Source organism: Miniopterus natalensis, chromosome 1 (genome assembly GCF_054644295.1).
Source record: "Miniopterus natalensis isolate mMinNat1 chromosome 1, mMinNat1.hap1, whole genome shotgun sequence".
NCBI lineage: Eukaryota > Metazoa > Chordata > Mammalia > Chiroptera > Miniopteridae > Miniopterus > Miniopterus natalensis.
In genome coordinates, this window is record NC_142081.1 from 193,420,941 (window position 1) to 193,441,074 (window position 20,134).

At 49.7% G+C, this 20,134-nt stretch overlaps 1 protein-coding gene across 2 annotated transcripts; it reads left to right on the forward strand.

Moving 5' to 3' along the window:
- The first annotated feature begins 377 nt into the window (after window positions 1-377).
- QDPR (quinoid dihydropteridine reductase) lies at window positions 378-16,520 on the forward strand. Of its 2 annotated transcripts, none has more exons than XM_087828134.1 (7): window positions 378-473; window positions 3,395-3,487; window positions 7,197-7,293; window positions 9,307-9,447; window positions 13,292-13,400; window positions 14,720-14,803; window positions 15,852-16,520. In XM_087828134.1, exons 1-7 carry the CDS (start codon window positions 378-380, stop codon window positions 15,955-15,957), a joined length of 726 nt encoding a protein of 241 aa, XP_087684260.1. In that variant the 3' UTR covers window positions 15,958-16,520. The 2 variants fall into 2 exon arrangements, with proteins under 2 accessions (XP_087684260.1, XP_016055244.2); XM_016199758.2 differs by lacking the exon at window positions 378-473 and adding an exon at window positions 2,078-2,526.
- Window positions 16,521-20,134: the final 3,614 nt, after the last annotated feature.

A 20,134-nucleotide genomic window follows, 5' to 3' on the forward strand; every position in this document is an offset into this window, starting at 1 on the left:
GCGAGGGGAGCGGTGCGGGACGCGGGCCGCCTTCGCCCGGAGCAGCTCCCGGGCTCTGCTGCAGCGAGGCGGGGGCGCCCCGCGCTCCGCCGGCCCCGCCCAGGCCCCGCCCAGGCCCCCGCCCCGCCCCAGGCCCCGCCCCGCCCCGGACACCCGCCCGCGCAGGCGGCGGGCGGGCCAGCCGGGCTGCAGGCCCTCGTCGCCCCGCGCGGCCGCCCGCTAGGGGGCAGCAGCGGGCGCGGCGGGCGCGCGGCGCCTCTCGGCCGGTTGGCTGGCGGCCGGGGCGGGGCGCGCAGGGGCGCGGCGCGGGGGCTCGGGGCGCAGGGAGCCGCGGGCGCCGAGCGGGAGCCGAGCGGGAGCCGAGCGGGAGGCGCAGGATGGCGGCGGCGGGCGAGGCGCGCCGGGTGCTGGTGTACGGCGGCCGCGGCGCGCTGGGCTCGCGATGCGTGCAGGCGTTCCGGGCCCGCGACTGGGTAACTCGGCGGGCGCGGGCGCGGGCGGCCGGGGGGCGAGGGCGCCCCGAGGAGCTGGGGGGCCCGGGGTCCTCCCGGTGCATCCTGGGAGGGCGGCCTGGAGGAGGCGGGGTCCCTGCGCCGTCCGCCCGGGGCCCGTCCGCACGGCCGTTCCCGCCTCCGAGCGCGCGCTCGCGCGGCCGTGGGCTCGGGGCCTTTGCGGGGGGGGTGCCCCGCGGGCTCGGTGGGCCCGGGGAGCCCGGCGTGACTCAGGAGAGGGGCCGGCGGGCGGGGCGGGCCCGGGAGTCGCTCCCTCCGACCCCGGCTGCGGGCCCCGCCGCCCTGAGCCGACCGCCCACCTTCCCCAGGCCCGGGTCCGCATCTGTAAAATGGGGGTGCCGGTGCATTTGCCCCTAGGGGTGGTGAGGAAACGGCGCTCGCTTGCGGGGAGCCCGCGCCGGGTGGAGGGTGGTGGGTGGTGGGTGCCCGGTGCCCGCCGCTCCTGATGCCTCTGCCCTGCGTCCTGAGGGGCCCACAGGAGGCTCCCAGCGTGTGGGTGTCACTGGCTCGCGTTTATTTCGTGTGAATTCACTTTAATTCACTCGGGGGAATTATTTTGAGCTTAAGGCAACAGAGACCTTGTGGGTTTGGGAGAAACTTTTCCCTCTCCCTTCAAAAATTTAAATTAGAGGCCTTGCCCATAAGAAGAGGTATTACCAGAAATATTTCTTAAGGACCTACCTACCTACAGGGCAGTGCCAGCTTCCCGATACTGGACATCTGCTCCTCTTATGTCCTTCAAATGACCTCTCTCCCCTTGGAGGCCGAGGCGCCCACCTCAGCTCTCACGCAGAGCTGTCTGCCCCTGACCTCCCGTGCGGGGCTCCCATATGTACCCATGTAATTACGTTGGTTATTTCCTCTTGTTAACCTCCGCCTCGTTGATTTCATTATTGGACCAGCTGGAAGAACCTAGAAGGGGAGAGGAAGGGGAGAGGTTTCTTCCTCCCCCTGTTATCTACACCCCTGTCCATTTAGCCCCCAGTGGACCCCGATGCAGCGAAGGCTCAGCCCCTCAAACACTGGCGGCGTCTTTGCTTCGGGGACCATTTCAGCTACTTTGCACAATCAGCTGTTCACTCCCTGAAGGAGGAGGTGGGAGCTGAGCGGGTCGCAGGCCAGGAACCCTGACCCCCGCCTCTGAGCGGGGATCGGTGCACTCCCGGCGGAGACTCTGCCCTGTGGCCTCCTGTCACTTGCTCAAAGTCCAAGCTGGAGCTCTGGGGAGTTTTCCTGAGGGTTCAGTTAGCAGCCTGGGAGAGGGTGCCCTGGGACCGGGGGGGAGGGGGGGCCCAGGGCTTTCTTCTGGCTCAGAATCCGGTCTAGGAATATGCTTCTAAGTGATTCTGAACATGCTGCCCCCCCTTCCTGCCATACACTGCCCCGGAACCTAGGAAGTCTGCATGGACGGAAGGAAGGCGGTGACAACTGTAACGTGTGAGGAGTTCCAGCCAGGCCAGGCACTGTGTTCCTACATACCAGGTCCCTTACGTACTCCTGTTTGTTTGTTTTTAAATATGTCTTTATTGATTTCAGAGAGAGAGGAAGGAAGAGGGAGAGAGAGAGAGAAACATCAATGATGAGAGAGTCATTGATCAGCTGCATCCTGCACTCCCCCTACTGTGGTTCTAGCCCGCAACCCGGGCATGTGCCCTGGCGGGGAATGAACCTCCATCTCCTGGATCATAGGCTGATGCTCAGCTGCAGAGCCACGCCAGCCAGGCCCTTACATACTCTTACTTTCTTTTACTCTACCCAGTAATTTTACTACAGTAGTCCTGTTGGTATCCACATGTGACACACGTGAGGGCTGTGCTTTCCCCTGGCGGGGGTGCTTTGTATTACCTTTGAGTTGGTGGTGGAATTTGGTGAACTGGTTTACCTTTGGCTGTCCCACCCCCTTCATTCCTGCGAGTTCTGGGATAGAAACTTTTCTTTGTCTCAGTGTCTCCCTTGGCTGGTGACAGAAGAAGTGAGTGTTCTTGAATGGATGCTGTGTCCTTCAAAGTTTGTGGTAGGTAGAGACCTTTATGTCTGGGGCCTTCAGACCCCAGAGCCCTGGAGCTTTCTAAGAACCATGTGTCACCTGTGCTGGCAGCCGTAGCCTCCTGTTTCACTTAATTCTCACTCTCGCCCTGTTCATTGTTAACCCTCACTTAGCAGCATGAGCTCGAGAAAGCCACTGTATGGCAGAGGCAGGATTCAAACCCCAGTCTGCCTGATTCCCGAACCCAGAGCCATCCTTCCCTCTGTGCTCTGGGGCAGGGGTCCAAAACTCTCATCATCCATGGGCCAAGTCCAGCCTGCCGTCTGTTTTTGTACAACCCAAGAGCTAAGACTGCTTTCCCGTTGTTAAATGGTTGAAAAGAAATCAAGAGAGGGATAATATTATGTGATGTGTGAAAATGATATGAAATTCATATTTCAGCACGTGAAATGTTTTTGGAACACAGCCACGCTCGTTCATTCACTTGTGGCCTATGGCTGCTCTCCCATGGTAACAGCAGGGTTGGGTAGTTGCAACAGAGACCACAGAGCCAGCACAGCCTAAAATATTTCCTCCCTGGCCCTTTACAGAAAAAGTTTGCAGACCCTGCTTGAGGAGGGTCTCTGGAAGTGCAGGGTTTGGCTTTCAGAGGTGAGAGTGGAAGAAAAGGAAAGTGAGGCCTTTGGAGGTGGAATGGGCTGGGCTGGGCTGGGCTGGCGTGGACTGGCTCAGGTCAGACCTCCCTGTAAGTGCCAGAGGTCAGTAGCTAGACCCTTTCTCTCATGGGTTTTCCTTTAGGCCTCCCCTCTGTCTCCACTGCCCCCATTTCTGGGCATGGACCTTTAAAGGAATAAGAGCTTGTCGCCTCCTGACCAGAGCTATTTCTTTGCTGCAGTGGGTGGCCAGCATCGACGTGGTAGAGAATGATGATGCCAGTGCCAGCGTCGTCGTCAAAATGACAGACTCGTTCACCGAGCAGGCTGACCAGGTAGTTCCAGAGAAGGACCCCCCACGCCTGGGGAGAGGTGCCCACGGGTGACGTGTTCTTCCTTTCTCAAATATTATTTCTCTAATTATGAAAGCCATGTGTACCCATTGAGGGACATTTGGAAAAAGTGGAAAAAGAAACACAATGAAGATAAATTACCTATTATCTGTTTCTAGTTAGCCGACTGCTCACATTTGGTCCTGTTTTCCTGTCTTTCCTGTGGATACTAAACGTTATTAGCATTGCAAGTTGAGATAATCTTGTATTTTATATTTTATGATCAGCTTTTAAAAAACTTAAATAAAATTTAATTTCAGTACTTCTTCAGATCACTTAAAAAAACACACCTGTCTGTGTAGTTTAATTTTGTGGATTGGCCACAGTTTTTTTAGTTCCCACATGTTATACATTTAACTTCTTTGCAGTTTTTTATTTTTACCATTAAGAAGTGGTGAACGTCTTTTTCCCCATTACCGATGATTTATTTAGGATACATTCTAAAGAGTGGAGCTCTCTAGTTCAAAGCAAGAATACCAACAAAACAGGTTATTTTGAATTATAAAGTGATGTACTTATTGTACAACAAGAAGTCAAACAAAACTCTGTAAATGTGTCAGTCAGTGGTGAAGTGCCCCTGTGACCCCGAGACCGTGTCCCTCCCAGAAGGAAGCTGTTAGCAGCTTGATGGATGTGTTGGTATCAGTAGCTGAGATGCTCGTCGATGGTTCCCACAGGCCACCTGAAGGATGCTCTGTGTGGTCTTCCTGCCAGGGCTCCAGGCCACATTCCCCAGGAAATGACATCCTTCTTTGTGAGATGGGCTCTCAGTGAGGCAGGTGGGCATGGGTGGCAGCCCCATTTATAGCCGAGGGGACTGAGTTTCAGACACTAACTGACACAGCCAACAAGCTAGCTAGTGGAAGAGTTGGGAGCATGGGTCTCCTAACAAGAGACTTGTTCACAGTTTATTAAGAACTATAATAAGTCCAGGGACTTATCGTTTTTCGTTTAGTTATGCCCTCGCTAGTAATCTGAGCACAGCACTTTTTTTAAAAGCAGCCTACATTGGTTTATTTATTTATTTAATCTCACCTGAGGATATTTTTTCCATTGCTTTTCACAGAGAGAGGAAGGGGCGCAGGGTGGGTGGGGGGAGAGAGAGAGAGAAACATCGACGTGAGAGAGACACATTGGTTGGTTTTCTCCCGCCCAAGCCCCGACCAGGGCTAGGGATCGAACCTGCAACCGAGGTACATGCCCTTGACCAGAATTCAACCTGGGGCCCTTCAGTCCTCCAGCCAATGCTCTAACCACTGAGCCAAATGGGCTAGGGCTCCTCAGCTATTTTTTATAACATTTAAAAAGTGATGCATGTATGATGTAGGAAATACAGTAAAACCAAAAGAAGGGGGAAATTGTGTCTAGTCCCATTATGCAGTTAATGTGTTGTGAGATTTCCTTCCAGTCCATTTCTCCAAATGTGCACATGTATAAATTTAAAATAAGAACACCCTAAATCTTGAGCATACTGCCCTGCTCACTTTCTCTTTTGAAAGCATCAGTTAGACATAGGTTGGAATATGAAAAGCCAGCTCCCTTATTCCAGACAGTGGATTTTTGTTCTTTTTTTTTTTTTTTTTTAAATATATTTTATTTTTTATTTTAGAGAGGAGGGAGAAGGAGAAACATCAATATGAGAGAGAAACATCGATCGGTTGCCTCCCGTGTGCGGGGATTGAACCTTCAGCCTGGGTACGTGCCCTGCCCTGACCAGGAATTAAACTGGTACCCTTTTGGTGTATGGGACGCCGCCCAACCAACTGAGCCACAGAGGCCAGGGCTTTGTTATTCTTACTTTTTATAATACGGTCCTATGTTTCCTGTGCTATTGGCCTTACCAGGCGTAATAGGAAAACCTGACGTAGCATTGTTGTGTGTCAGGCACCATTCCAAGTGCTGTATTCACGTTAACTTGCTGAATATCTGTAACACCCAGAACAAAGTTTCTGATTTATCTTCCTTTTAGAAATGGGGAGTCTGAGGCACAGAAAGGCCCTGGTATCTGCTCACGGTCAAACAGGTGGTAGGTGGCACAGCCAGGATTTGAACCGGGCAGTGGGGGTTGGATGTCTGCTCTCCTAACTGCATGCTAAGCTGCCTCGGCAAAGCAGCTCCGTGTGAATGAAGTAACAGATGGTAAAATCAATCCAGGGGCAGCCCTGGGCTCAGAGCAGCCGCCAGTGTGTTCCTGCAGTCAGCGTCTCCTCTTGTTAGCTGCAGGTGCTGATGGCTGTGTGCTTTTTGAGTGTGAAGTTGTCTGTATCTGAGACTTGACTATACAGTGTATTTAAACTCTTTAACTTCTCCTACAACCCCCCTTCTCCTCCCCCCCAATTAAGAATTTCTGGACAATAGCATGACATCTAGTTTTTGTTTGTAAAGCTCCAGAAGAGGAAATTCAAGCGTAATACATGTCAGATTGCCCCCCTGGGCAGGTGTTCACTAGTGACAGTGAAGAGATGCAGGAATGAAGAAGGCACAGAATCTAGAAAACTGGGCAGAGAGCAAAAGTTAAGCGGGAGGAATTAAAAAATGCTGCGGGCCCCTTGCTTTCTTAAAATTAGGACATACAGATGTCAGGGGAGATGATCCAGCCCCTGGCAGCTGGGGTCTGGGCTCTTGGCAACAGAACATGGATTAAGAATGAAGGGAGGGCCCAGCCAGGGAACCAGGGTGGCAGGAGGGAGGCCAGCAGAGAAAAGTCAGGATTAGGTGAGATGCTCATGAATAGGGCCAGGGGGACTTCAGGGGTTTCTTGAAAGGAAATCGCTAGGTGTGGGGTGTAGAGAGGAAAGAATGGTTTCCACTGCCAAGCGTTCTCTTTGAAGGAATAATCGGAGGCTCACACACTGCTGGGGAGAGGGCAGGGACTGGATTGTGCCGCTGAGACAGATACTTCGTCTTGCGATAAGTCTTCAGAAACTTGATCGTAAGGAAGCAATTGGGAGGCGTCGTCTCAGCCCTTCCTGAGAAATGGGGAAAAGGGCCCTCGCCAATGGCTAGAGTGGCCCCTCTCCAAACTTTGTTTTAATAAATTATAGCAGAAGGACATGCATGTGTTTTCAACACTTAAAAATTTTCAGTCAAACAGAAATTGAGAGAGAAATAAAATAAACCCCCATGTACTCTGTATTTACCAACATTTTGCCATTGACTGTATTTTTGTTACTGCTTTAAGAAAATAATTTCTCTTTAGCATTTTCTCTTGGAGTTGCAGCGAGAGGGGTTTTTATATTGGGGGAAGAGTAGAATCATCTCAGATTATGATTCTGTGATTTGCAAAGAAAAGTCTAGAAAGAAATATGCAGAAGGTTAGCTGCAGGCACTGAAGTTGTAGGTGACCTTTTAAACCTTTTACCAATCTTTAAATTAATTGTTTTATTCCAAGGATGCTTATGGCCCCACCCTTTAGAGAGCTCAAAAGAAGATTCTAGATTGCTTTGTAAAAGTCACATTGAAATGTAGGTGGGCCTTACTGCCCGAAATGGTTATTATAGATTCATCCTACAGCTAGTGTTTAAACTGCTATTTGCCAGATACTGTTACCCGCCTTAAAAGAGAGTGAAAAACAATGTGAAGTGTCTGTGCAGACGGCAGCCTGTTTAGGTTTGCCCGAGCATTCATGATCTTTCTGCCCTTTGCGGTTAAGGTGACGGCTGCGGTTGGCAAGCTCCTGGGTGAAGAGAAGGTGGATGCGATCCTTTGCGTGGCCGGAGGATGGGCTGGGGGCAACGCCAAGTCCAAGTGTGAGTCCCCTTCCGAGCTGATCATTCACTCTGCGGGCAGGGGCTGGGTCCACGCCGTGCGCCAGGCCAGGTGTTTCCCTGCGTGTCCCGGTCTATACAGTAGCTCTGTGAGGTAGGGACGCACACCCCGTTTTACAGACACAGTGACAGCTTCCCATAAAGGGATCGGGGAGGGGGACATCGAGCTTGAAGTTTAGAGGCAGAACAAAATCAGCGTTATTCCTGCCCCAGTGTTACAGGGCCTATTGCAGGGAATCGGGGGATGTATAGGAAATGGGGAGATGGTTCCGCAGGTCAGAACTCAGAATTGAGCTTTTTTTAATGCCAAGTACATTTTCCAACTTCTTTATTATTATGAACATTTGCAAACACACAGAAGAGCTGAAAGAAAAGTTCAGGGAACGCCCGACACCCTCCATCTGGACTCGGTAGCTGCCAACATTTGCTGTGCTTGCTCCCTGGCTTCCCTGCGTGTGTGCTCTGTGTAGGTGTTTTTTGTTAACCTCGTGTAAGTAAGTTCACACTTCACCGATTTCAGCATCCATCCCCAAAGTGCACTCGTTTCCCTACGTTATCGTGTCCAAGAAAATTACAGTGATTCTGTAAGATTAGTAATATCCATCCCACATTCCAATTCCCCAATTTATTCCATGGCTTTTATAGTTTTTTGTTTTCTTCCCCCTAAACATCAGGGTTTATGCCTCATCTTGTTGTTGTTTTTAGTCCCTTAACCTAGATTTTTTTCTTCCGGCGATAGAGTTGGTGAATCAGGGCATTTTTCATATGAATGTGTCTTCCTGTTTCTTTAAATTGTCATTTACCTTGTTCATCCAGCCCTAGTATTTCCTGTGAACTGGAATTTAGATCTAAGGACGGGCTTAGATTCAGGTTAAATATTTTGGAGGTGAGAATCCTTCCTGAGTAATAAGTACTGCACACTAATCACATTGGGACTGTCACCATGTCACATGGCCCTGCCCATCCCTAGTGATGCCAAATTTGCTGCTTGGTCAAGGGGGTAGCCGATAGGCGCCCATTATAAATGTCCCTTTGTCTGCTTGCAGTTACTAAGTGACCAGTGGGATGGTGCTTTGGCTTTGCGTGTGAATATCCCCTTCCCAAACACCTTGAGAACCCCAGCTTTCTAAAACCTCAGGGTTTTAAGCGCCCATGGGTTACCCCTGCCGGAATCGGTTATTCCAGTGGGGGTTGGAGAGCGGTAGGGGACAGCTGCCAGCTGCCAAAGTTGCATATGTTACCACTTGTTTCTGCTTCCATTTTTAGCAAGGCCAGAGAGTTAAAATAAATGTGAAATGGTTGTCATTTCAGCTTTCTTTTAAAGGGTCTTTAACGCCGGCATTAAACTTTCGGCCATAAAAAACGTAGCTCTGTAAAAGCCCTTTATGTTCATGGGGTAATATTCCCTCCACTTTTTATCATAAGTAAAACCTGACTTAGAATACAAGGTTCCTTTTTTTTTTTTTTAATTCTCAGTTGAAGATATTTTTTCCATTGCGTTTAAGAGATTGGAAGGGAGAGAGAGAAAAAAACATCGGTGTGAGGAGGACACAGGGTTGGGGCTAGAGCCTGCAATTCAGGTGTGTGCCCTTGGCTGGAATCGAACCTGGGACCCTTCAGTGTGCGGGCCCACGCTCTAACCACCGAGCCAAACCGGCCAGGGCAGAATAGAAGGTTCTATTACAAATCTGACGCCCTTCCTAAAGCAGAACAATCTCTGAACGGACGCCAGTCCCAGTCCCGCAGGGCTGTTCACAGTCCTCACTTATTGGCCAAAATGTTGCCAGTGTCCAGATGAGGAAGCTGAGACTGGGGCGATCCAGCGGCCTGGATTCGGACCTGCATGCCCGACCACAAAGCCCTTGCTGCTTGTACTAGACCTTGGTGCCGCCCGGGCCGAGAGGCTGGTGCTGCCTGAGTTTCAGCGCCGTGAGCTGTGCTTCCCTGCCAGTCCCCACGCCAGGGGCTGAGCCCACCTGTTGTTTCCTCACTCAGCTCTCTTTAAAAACTGTGACCTGATGTGGAAGCAGAGCATGTGGACGTCCACCATCTCCAGCCACCTGGCCACCAAGCACCTCAAGGAAGGAGGCCTCCTGACCTTGGCCGGTGCCAAGGCTGCCCTGGACGGGACTCCTGGTAAGCCTTCGTTTCCCCGCCTGTGAAATGGGAATGCTGATGCCTGCTCACTGGGGCCTCTGGGCACTTCCATGAGCCCTTTACGCTCTGTGTGGGTGGGTTTTGCTTCCTTGAGGCCTGAATCTTCTCAGGAGGACTCCTGATCCTTTTTGTGCAGTGTCCTCCTGTTCCTGGTGGTGAAGGAATGCTGTACCCTGCCCTCCCCCCACCTGATTTATTTATCCATGACCCACTCAGGGAATGATCGTGTTGAGTGGGTCTGAATTAGTTAATGAACACGTATTATCACCATCACGTCGTGTTCATGTGTCCCAGGGAAGCAGCTCGGCTGCTGGAAACTGGGTGATAGAGTGAGAGAGGCTGGGGGTGGATTCCTCGTCCCAGCTGCTTGGTTGCAAACAAATTATGTATCCGTTTGACCAAATTTCTACGTAGTTTCCTTGATTGTAACTAGTGACAGTGTCACCTGCCTCTAGGAGCAGCTGTAAGCATGGGAGATATTAACATACATGAGGTGCCCAGTGCATGGGAGTCTCCTCAAAGGTCGCTTCACATATGTCCTCATCGGGTCCTGGGGCCAATGGCATTATTGGTCTTTTTCCACTTATAGGTAAGGAAACGAAAACTTAGTGTAGCTAATTCACTTGTAAGTTGTAATCTTACTTTGAACCAGAATCCCAATTATTTCTAAGCTGTGTGCTTTTCCCATTATATCAGGTGGGTCCAGGCTTCCTTTGCATTTTTTACTCCCTGGGTTAGTTTGCTAGGGCTGCTGTAACCAAGTACCCCGGGTGGCTTCCACGGCAGAAATTTGTCTCAGAATTCTAGAGGCTGGAAGTTCAAGGTCAAGGTGTCAGCAGAGTCAATGTCTTGATTTCTTCCTGGCGCCTCTTGTTTTGGCTTGTTGGTGGCCGTCTTCTCCTATGTCCTCATGTGGTTGTCCCTCTGTGCCTGTCTGTGTCCCAGTTCCCTCTATAAGGACACGAGTCACTACATTAGGACCTACCCTGATGACCTGATTTTAATGACCTCTTTAAAGACCCATCTCCAAATACAGTCACATTCTGAGGGGGGTGGGGGGGTGGGTTAGGACTTCAACATATGAATTTGGGTGGGGCACATTTCAATCCATAATACTCCCTTTCAGACAGGGTTAAAGGAATTTAAGTGGCGGTTTGCAGGGTACAGCTCAGAGGCAGAAAGTGTCCACTTCCACTACCTGAGTTAAATTCTTTAATAAAAAGGGGGGCTGTTTTGTGGCCTCTGTAGTGTGTTTCGTGTGCCAGATACCTTGAATACCTTTTTCAATTTTTAAAAAAATTATATCTTTATTGATTTCAGTGAGAGGAAGGGAGAGGGGGAGAGAGAGAGAAACATCAATGATGGGAGAGTCATTGATCGGCTGCCTCCTATGTGCCCCAACTGGGGATCAAGCCCGCAATCCGGGCATGTGCCCTTACTGGGAATCGAACCAGGGAGCTCCTGGATCCTAGGTCAGTGCTCAACCTCTGAGCCACGCCCCACCTGGCCCATCTTCAATTTTAATGCAGCTCACTGAACTGTGAGACTTTTACAAATCAACAATTTCTTGCCTCTTACTTTCTTACTACGTGTCTCGGAGCATATGATCCTACCAGTCCATGGCTGTTGCAGCCAGTCATTAAAGCTGTGTAAATGTCAGATGTTAGTTTGGTTGAGCTCTGATTTTTATTAAAGGCGACGGAGAGCAGAGGCACTGGAAAGCAAACAGAGAAATGAGTAAGAGCTTGACATTTAGAAAAAAAAGCCCAGGACTGAAAGACTAATTTTTCTGAAGGACAAACCAGTCTCCTTTTTTTCTTTGGCTTGTAAGTATCGTTTTGTTTATAGCTTTGGGTACTGGTTAAGACTGCACACTCTGGGACTACACAGGTTGGGTTTCTGTTCTGATATTTGCCACATACTCTGTGATAGTTGGCAAGTTCCTTAACCTTTCTGAGCCTCAGTGTTGTCATCTGTAAAATGGAGATAAATAATAAGGTCCTTTATATAGCGGTTGTGACTTACAGACATCTTAATGGTTGTAAATGTCTTAGAAAGGTATGACCGAGGCAGCAGTAAGTGTGCACTGGTGTTATTTACTCCAGGCTTGCTTTTTCTCAGGTCCTCTTGCTTCAGGTGTTCATGTGTTCATCTCTGAGTTCTTAGTTAGATATTGTTAAACTCATTTGAGTCATGAAATCTTTCAGCTTTGATTCAGACCCCAGAAAAATCTGGGGAAATCTATGTATAATTTGAAAGTAAACGATGAAGAGGCTTAGTAGTCCTTCAAACCCAAGAACAGTTGTTCAAAAATGAAAATATATTTTTTTCACTTGGGAAGATACTGAGAAACCCCCACCCTCTTATTCCCAGGGTTGTACTTGTAGATTATCTGCTGGAGGGTAAACTGGATTAAAATGCTGGTGACCACTTTTGTCTTGCTGTGCTTGGAAATCAGTCTTGAGGGACTGCCTTCCCTATAATTGGGAAGAAAGTGTTTATCTTCCTATGAAATCCGTTCCTCCCCCCCTCCCCCATTTCTTGTAAATGATCTCCTTACCTGCATTGTGCAGAATTCTGTAGAATTAAACCGTTAGAGCTGCAGGTTGCTTGTTGCGTCATCGGATCCCGGCTCTCATGTTGTTTGAATGGAATGAAGAGTGAGCCCTGGAGTTGGCTGGGGATGGGGCTCAATGAATGAGACTCATAAGCTGGGTTTTTTTAATCCCTGCAGAGTTTGTCCTTTCTCTCTGCCACTGTTGGCTCCCTGCCCCTGATTAAACGGAGAAGCCGGGGATGGTGAAATATTCCGCTTGTGCTTCTAAATAACTGTTTGAGACCTTGACCGGCTTTTGCAATTTGAGTTTGCTTTGGAAGCGGCTTAGTGATTGGCTCCCTGGCTGGGCTATAATTCTCCACCTCCCTCTGGACCTTTGATGCCTCCTCGGCTGTTACACTTTAAAGAGCATGCTTGTTGGCTGTTTTTAAAGAGGCTGCTGACTCCTGGAAGAAGTTTTGTGAAGGAAGAGAGGTGTTTACAGCATTTAGTGAGCATCCACAGCTGGGTGCTATGGGGGCCTTTAGAGAGGAGGGACCCTGTTCCTGCCATGTGTCTGCAGAGCAGGCAGAAACCTGTCCTAATAAAAGGCATGCCTTGCTCAGTCAGCAACAGTCACTGATCAGTGGGAGCAAAGGAAGACTAGCAGGCAGCATCGTATACATATGTCAGAGTTGCTCACACTTTACACGGGGAGGTGGGCTCTGGGGCACATGACTTCTGTGAATTTATATGGGAAACATTACCGAGCTCCTACCCTGTGCTGAGCCCAGAAATAAGTACATCCCCATTTTACAGATGGGGTAACTGTGGTTAGAGGGACAATGAGAACAGCTCAGGATTTCTTTGGTGGTAAGTGGAAGAGCTGGGATTTGAATCTGTGCAGCCTGACTCCAAATGACAGCTCGATTTTGCTCATAAGCAGTTGACCATCCACGGGGTCAGAACCCAGCTCTTGCCTGGCCTTTTGCCTCTGGGGCGGCCTCAGTGCAAGTGTGTGTGTGAGCTTGGGCGTGCCGTTCACCCTGTTGGAGCCTTGGTTTTCTCAACAATAAAAGTAAAAATATGTGCATCTTTATGGCTTTTGTGATAAATGTTAACTGTCAGGTGACGGGGTGCACGTGAAAGGTTACGTCCCTTCCATGCTCTTTCTGTAGATGTCCACCCTTCTCTTCTTCCAGGCTTCCTGTGGACCCTGGCCCGGTGGTCGTTGGACACACCAGCGGTCGCCAGTGGTCACTGAACCGTTTTCTCCCCGTTTCCCAGGGATGATCGCCTACGGCATGGCCAAGGGCGCCGTCCATCAGCTGTGCCAGAGCCTCGCGGGGAAGAACAGTGGCATGCCGCCCGGGTCTGCCGCCATCGCCGTGCTCCCGTAAGTGCTCGGGGCCTCTGCCCGCCCCTGCCCAGGGTCCACGTGTCCTAGAGCCGCTCTCCCCCAGGGACTTGTGTGTGCCGTCACCTCAGCTCCTAAAATTCATCCCCGGCCCTGAAGAGCCTTCTTTGGGTGTCGCATGAGCCTCCAGGCAGATGGATGGGTCTGCCTGTCTTGCCTCTTTATTTCTTGTTCCCTTCCCTTCCTCCCATCCATCCCCCCTTCCTCCTAATCATACCCTACACATTTTTATTTTTTTAAATCCTCACCCAAGGATATGTCTTTATTGAATTTTTTAGAGGGAGAGGAAGGGAGAGGGAGAGGGAAACATCAATATGAGAAAGAAACATCAGTGGATTGCTTCCTGTACTTGTGCCCAGACCGGGAATCGAACCCATGACCTTTTGGTGTAAGGGACGACGCCCAGCCAACTGAGCCGCACCAGCCAGGGCTAGTGTACACATTTTATTTTAATACTTGTAGTTCTGTGTTTCACACCGTTGGAGCTCTGTGGAAGGGAGACGGTATTTAGTCTGTGAGGGTGCGGGGTGGGGAGGAGCCTGAGGGAGGGCACTGGAAACTGGGCGACGATGGGTCAGCGAGTGATGGGGATGACCCCCACTCAGCTGTGCAGGTGAGGCAGCAGCTTTGGAGGCCGAGTTCCTTTTGGCTGGAAAGGTCCTGGGACCATCGGGCTCGCCTCTCGCCTGTAGTCCGATGACAAAGCTGTTGGGACTGCTGGGGGCCTGGACCGTCCAGCTTCCTTTCATTCGTGAGCATCGGTGGCCCCGTGACCTGGTCCCACAGCGGTTTTGAACGATTCCCAAGGCCTGAACGTCCTTGGGAAAGTCGCACGCAGCTGGATTCTGCATTCTCCCTGAAAAGCCTATGATTTCGTGGGAAATAGCCGCAGAACGAGGAGGCCGTCTTTTCCCCATAGCCAAAGGGTGTTATTGTCGCACTTCAGAAGTCCTCAGAGTGAGCCTGCCACGTTTCAGGGAGTAAAGGGAGACTTGAAACAGCAAAGCCGGTTCCTTCCATAAAGACTGTATTTTTTAAAAAGCCCAAATGTGGCTCTTTCATTTTGTTCCGTTTGCCCAACGGTGAGCCACAAAGCGCACATGGAATTAGGCTCGGAGGCGACCTCTGTGCTCTGCCGGCTTCCTGGCCTCTCTCCGATTGTCATCCCGGGATCTCCCCATGGGAGATGCTGCCTCCCGCGGTGCTAGGGGCTCCCGGCGCGTCTTCCTGCCCGAGGAGGCCGGGCAGCTGGTGTTATAAAGGGAGGCACAAGTGACGAGCTTATCTCTGCACCCCAGGATTACCCTGGACACCCCGATGAACAGGAAGTCCATGCCCGAGGCCGATTTCAGCTCCTGGACGCCCTTGGATTTCCTCGTGGAGTGAGTATCACAGTCATGACGTCGGTGACCGGCAGCTCCCGCCCCCTTTCCCTGCCCCCCAGCTATGGGCAGGAGGGCACGTGCGTGTTCTCTTGGCCTAACCACGCAGGTGGTGTTGGGCATTCCCTGGCCTGTGAGTGCCCGTAGTACCTTAGTGTGGATCTCATAGAGTGGGGGGTCGGTGGGGTGGTGGAGCTGCCCCCAGCTCTGCCTGGCCCCTGGAGATGGGGTCACGGCATGTCAGCACTTCGGGAATTTCAGCAGCGCTTCGCTTTTCGAGCCTTTGTCCCTTCCCTGGAGTGGAGCTCGAAAGACTTGGACGTTAGACGTCAGTTCTGGTCCAGGCGTTACCGCTGGACACTCAGGAATATCCCAGGACCTCGGAGTGCTTGCCAGTTAAAGGGGGTTCAGGGTCCCAGCTGGGGGACTGTCAGAGGGATGGTGCACTCAACACTCAGAGGAAGTGTCTTAAGAATCAGCAGCTACTTGTTCAACCTCGTGGATTTCTTAGGCCCTTCCCTATTCTGTCTTCTTCGAGGGGGTCTTCTGGACTCCCTCAAGCAGGGTTGGCTATTAAACTCCCCTGTTCTAGCTTTTAATGTATTTTACTCTACTAGTCTGTGTTTTGTATTTATTTCCCTATTGCTTGACAGAGCTGTGGGGTTCCATGTTTACTGTTAATAAAAAGAATGAGTTTCTTCTTTCTCTCTCCCAGATTTCTGGGAAGGTAATACAGCAACGTATTAAATATTGTGCACATGTCTATCTTTTAGAATGAACTGAAATTTTTTTTTAATTACTTAAAATCATACTACTGTGTTATAAAGTACTCCAACAATGCAGGAAAATACAAAAATGAGAGTTAAAATCTTGCCAGCTCCTGCCACTTGGAAGTTAGAGGAGTGAAGTACTGAAATCGCAGAGGGCCTGGTCTGTGTCCTCGATGCCTCAGTGGCTTTTTCACAGCAGCCCCCAAGCCATTGATGTGAATATAAGCACATATCAGATTTTTGCTTTTAAAATGTAATGCTTTTCTTGTTTGTTCTAGAACCTTCCACGACTGGATCACAGAGAAAAACCGACCAAGCTCAGGGAGCCTGATCCAAGTGGTGACGACAGAGGGAAAGACGGAACTTACCCCGGCATATTTTTAAGCTCCATCTCAGTGCCCGAGAGGAGCCTGCCAGGAAAGCCAACTATCCCAGTGTAGCCTCGTCTGGCTGTGTTTTCTGTAATTCTGTCTGTGATATGAGATAGACCTGTTTTCCTCTCACCTGATGTGCATTTGCCTTCCTAAGGTGGTGTAAAATGTTTGTGTGAAATAAAACCGTGTGGGTGGAGGCCTGCAGATAGCGCTGTCACCCATCCATGCTGGCCACCTAAGCTTCGGAGGCCTCCGAACGGCCTCTCTGGGTCGGTGTCACGCTGAGTTGCTTTTGAGACAGTTTATCTGCCCCTGATAATGCTGTCGGTTCGACTAGTTCAGAGGTTTGTTGTCATCGGGGGCAGTTGGGGGCCTGAGTTACTGTTGAATGTTATGTTTCTGTCACAGATGTAGTTTTTGCAGCATTGAATTAAACTGCCTTAAAACTCCTTTTGTGGTGTAAGCAAAACCCATGGATTCTGTCAGGTGTCTTTCCTGTGCGGTCGCCAAGTGTGTGTTAGGACCACTTGTGATTATTTGGAGTTTATCTTCCTAATAAATGCACTTCATTGATGTTTGTCGTCTGTAATTGAAGCGCGTCTTATACACAGTTACAGATGAATGCACTAGAACCGCGGGCTGCTAGCGGGCTTCAGTCTGCTGTGTTCAAAAGGGGGTAGACTTAAGCCCTGAAATACGTTTTTTGTTTGTTTTTTTTTTGATATGAGAGAGAGACACGAGGAGAGAAACATCCACTTGTTACACTTATTTCTGCATTCATTTGTTGCTTCTGGCTTGTATGTGCCCTGACCAGGATCAGATCCACAGCCCTGGTGTATTGGGACGATGCTCTAACCAACTGAGCTACCTACCTGGGCAGGGCCTGAAATACGTTTTTTCAACACAGTGATGGGCACGACTCTCCCTTGGGCGCGTCAGAATCTGAGGTTGCAGGTTGGCCCTGTGCATTTAGAAGCAGCTCTCCATGGGAGTGACACAGGCTGTTCTCACTGAGAACCAGTGACCCATCCTACCCTTTGTTTTACACAGGTGGAGACCGAGGCTACTTAGCCCCCTCATTGCCAATAGGTGGCAGAACTGAGCTCAGAACCCTGGGCACCAGGTTGCTGTTTTTACAGGCCTGTACCATGCATTTTCTTTTTTGATCCTTTTAAAAAAAGTTTTTGAGATAAAATTCACATCGCAAAATTAACCATTTTAAAGTGAAAAATTCAGTAGCATTTGGTATGTTCATGATGTTCCGTCACCACCATCTCTGTCTAGTTCCAAAATGTTCATCACCCCAAAGTGAAACCCTGTACCCACTAAGCAGACCACCAGTCTGCTTTCTGTCTCTATGAATTCACCTGTTCTGGATGTTTTATGTAGAGGGAATCATGCACTACATGGCCTCCTGTGCCTGGCTTCTTTCACTTGGCGTGTTTTTGAGATTCATCCATGTCAGAGCAGCTGTTAGGACATCACTCCTTTTTGTGGCTGAACAACATTCTATTGTTTGTCTAGACTACACTTTGTTCTTCCATCCATCTGTTGAGAGACATTTGGGTCGTTCCCGTCTTTGGCTGCTGCGAATAGTGCTGCTGCGGACATTTGGGTACCTGTTTTCAGTTCTTGTGGATCTGTTCCTCAGAGCAGGTTGCTCCTCCGTCGTTGGGCATTTCTGTGTCTAACTATTTGAGGCGTCTTTCTTGGTTCTTGACATTCATTCTTCAGGGTGACATCCAAGTCTTATAGGAAATAAGACGGGGGCTCAGAAAAGTAGGACTGGTTTGTTCCATCGCCCCGTGCTGTGGTCTGAATGTTTGTGTTTCCCCTGATTCATATGTTGAAACCCTCCTGCGGGAGGTAACGTGAGGAGGTGGGGCCTTCGGGAGGTGAGCTGCACTTCCTCAGTTGTCCTGCCTCTCTCACTCTTCGTCCCTCTCTTGCCTGACTTTGAGGCATTGGATGCCTGCAGAAATGGGCTGGGAAGAAACCTGGGAGGCGAGGCAGTTCACACTCCAAGATGCAGCTGTTGACCTTTGGGGCTTCGGAGCTGGTGGGTTAATCAGTGTCCCCCTTCAGGAGGTCAACATGAGGCACGTTCCTCGTGGCTCCTGAGTCCCAGTGGGATCAAACCCAACTGCCCACGTGATCCAGCTTCATAGAGCACCTTGTAGTGACTTTCCTTCCTGCCCAGGTTCACTCTTCCCAGGCCCCCATCCCTCCATCTCTATTTCCTAGGACCACTTCCCAAAATAAAGTCTATCATCTATCTTAGGTTTGCTTGTTGGAGGAGATCTCAAATTATCTTTAACTTTACCACTGCCTTTGGCAAAATTAAAAATAGAAGAATTATGTGTCTATATTTCTCCCTCTTCCACCTGCCTACAAGGTCTTTAAAGACTGTGCCTTATTTGTCATCCACGTAGTTCATAATAAATGCTCATTAAATAAATGGCTCAGAGGTGGAAAGCACACGATGAGCTTACAAATAGCAGCTCAAAGGAACTGGAGAGCTTTGCATTTGTAAGATGCTTCTCAGCCTTACCTCAATCACCTCTCCAGCATCTCTAGGAGATAGGTACATCACTGTCCTCACTTTACAAGTGAGGTCCAAGCTGACTCACCCAGAGTCCCCCGCTAGGGGGAAAGGGAGTTAGGGTTTTGAACCCTGGTCTGATCCCCAGGCTGGTCTCTTATCAATGCTATTGCTGGGGGGCTACAGAAGCTTGCTATGATTGGAGCTTAAAGTGCTGGTGGGGAGCACATGGAGAGGAGGTTGTCTTGGTTGGCAGGGGATGGATCGTGAAGAATCTGTGTCGGATTTTTACCTTGCTGATTGAGCCTTTCCAAGTTTCCTGGTCTTTTAGAAAATACAGGCAGTTTGAGGACTGTCCACGGGGGGGCGGGCGTTGGCAACAGATGCGAAAACGTGGTGGAAAACCAGCCTGCAGAAACCTGGTTCGATTTGCTTTTCCTCATGGGGCCTCTGCTCAGCTCTGAGTAGATCTGAGATCGATCGGTAACCTCAAGCACTGGAGACTCGCTGCTGTTCGTTTTTCCTCCCTCCCTCCTTTCCTCTCACCCTTTCTCCCCCGCATTCCTCTTGTTTACTTTCTTCGCTGAAGCGGAAAGTCAGGCCTAAAAGAGTAGTAGATGCTTCCTAAATATTATCAAGCTTGTAACATTTTTTAAGTCCAATCCACATACAAAGAGATGACCACACACACCACCACCACCATCACAGTTTAAACCACTCGAGTATACACCAGCCACTGGGAAAAGATCGTATCCCCTGTCGCTACGTCAGGAGTCCCTGCAAAGTTTCCATCACCCCTCCATACTAGGTGATGGTTATTGATTGCATTCTAGGCCTCACTAGCATTTACTGAGTTCCTACTGTGTGTCAGGCATGGTGCTAGATGCTTTCTTATATTATCTTTTTAGTTCAAATGGGATTGAGAGATGTAATCAGTCATTTGGGAGGGCTTTTGTAGGCTCTCTCTATACAAGTCATCCTTACAAAGCAGTTGTGATAGCCCAACAAAGACTTAACCTGATCTTCCGTCCTATTCGAAGGACCAAAGCCCAACTGACCCTTCAGGCCGCTTGAAATACAAGCCATTAATGACAGAGTTTTATGCATAATCAGACACCTCTAGTGTGCAGCTCATTTAAAAAGCAGCAACTCACCCTAGCTGGGTTGCTCAGTGGTTAGAGCGTCGGCCCACAGCCTGAAGGGTCCCGGTTTGATTTCGGCCAAGGGCACGTACCTCAGTTCCAGGCTTGGTCCCCGCTTGGGGTGCGTGTGGGAGGCAACCAATCAATGTGTCTCTCTCACATCGATGTTTCTCTCTCCCACTCTCTCTGAAAAAGCAATGGAAAAAATATCCTCAGGTGAGGGTTAAAAAAATGAAATAAAAATTAAAAAATAAAACAATAAAACTCAGCAACTCCATGGATGTCAGTTGTTCCTTTAGTCAGGAAACGGTCCGTGTACTGGGCGTTGTTACGTGAAAGCAAGCACCCAGGTTAAGTTGTAATTAAATGTTATTGTTGTTATTTGAAAAATAACAGCTCAGTGTTGGTGTCAAATGGACTTTTATCAGCAGATGGAGTTATGAGCATTGAATCATGTTAGGGCTGAATCACATGGGTGACACTGCTGAGAGCCTTTCCTGACT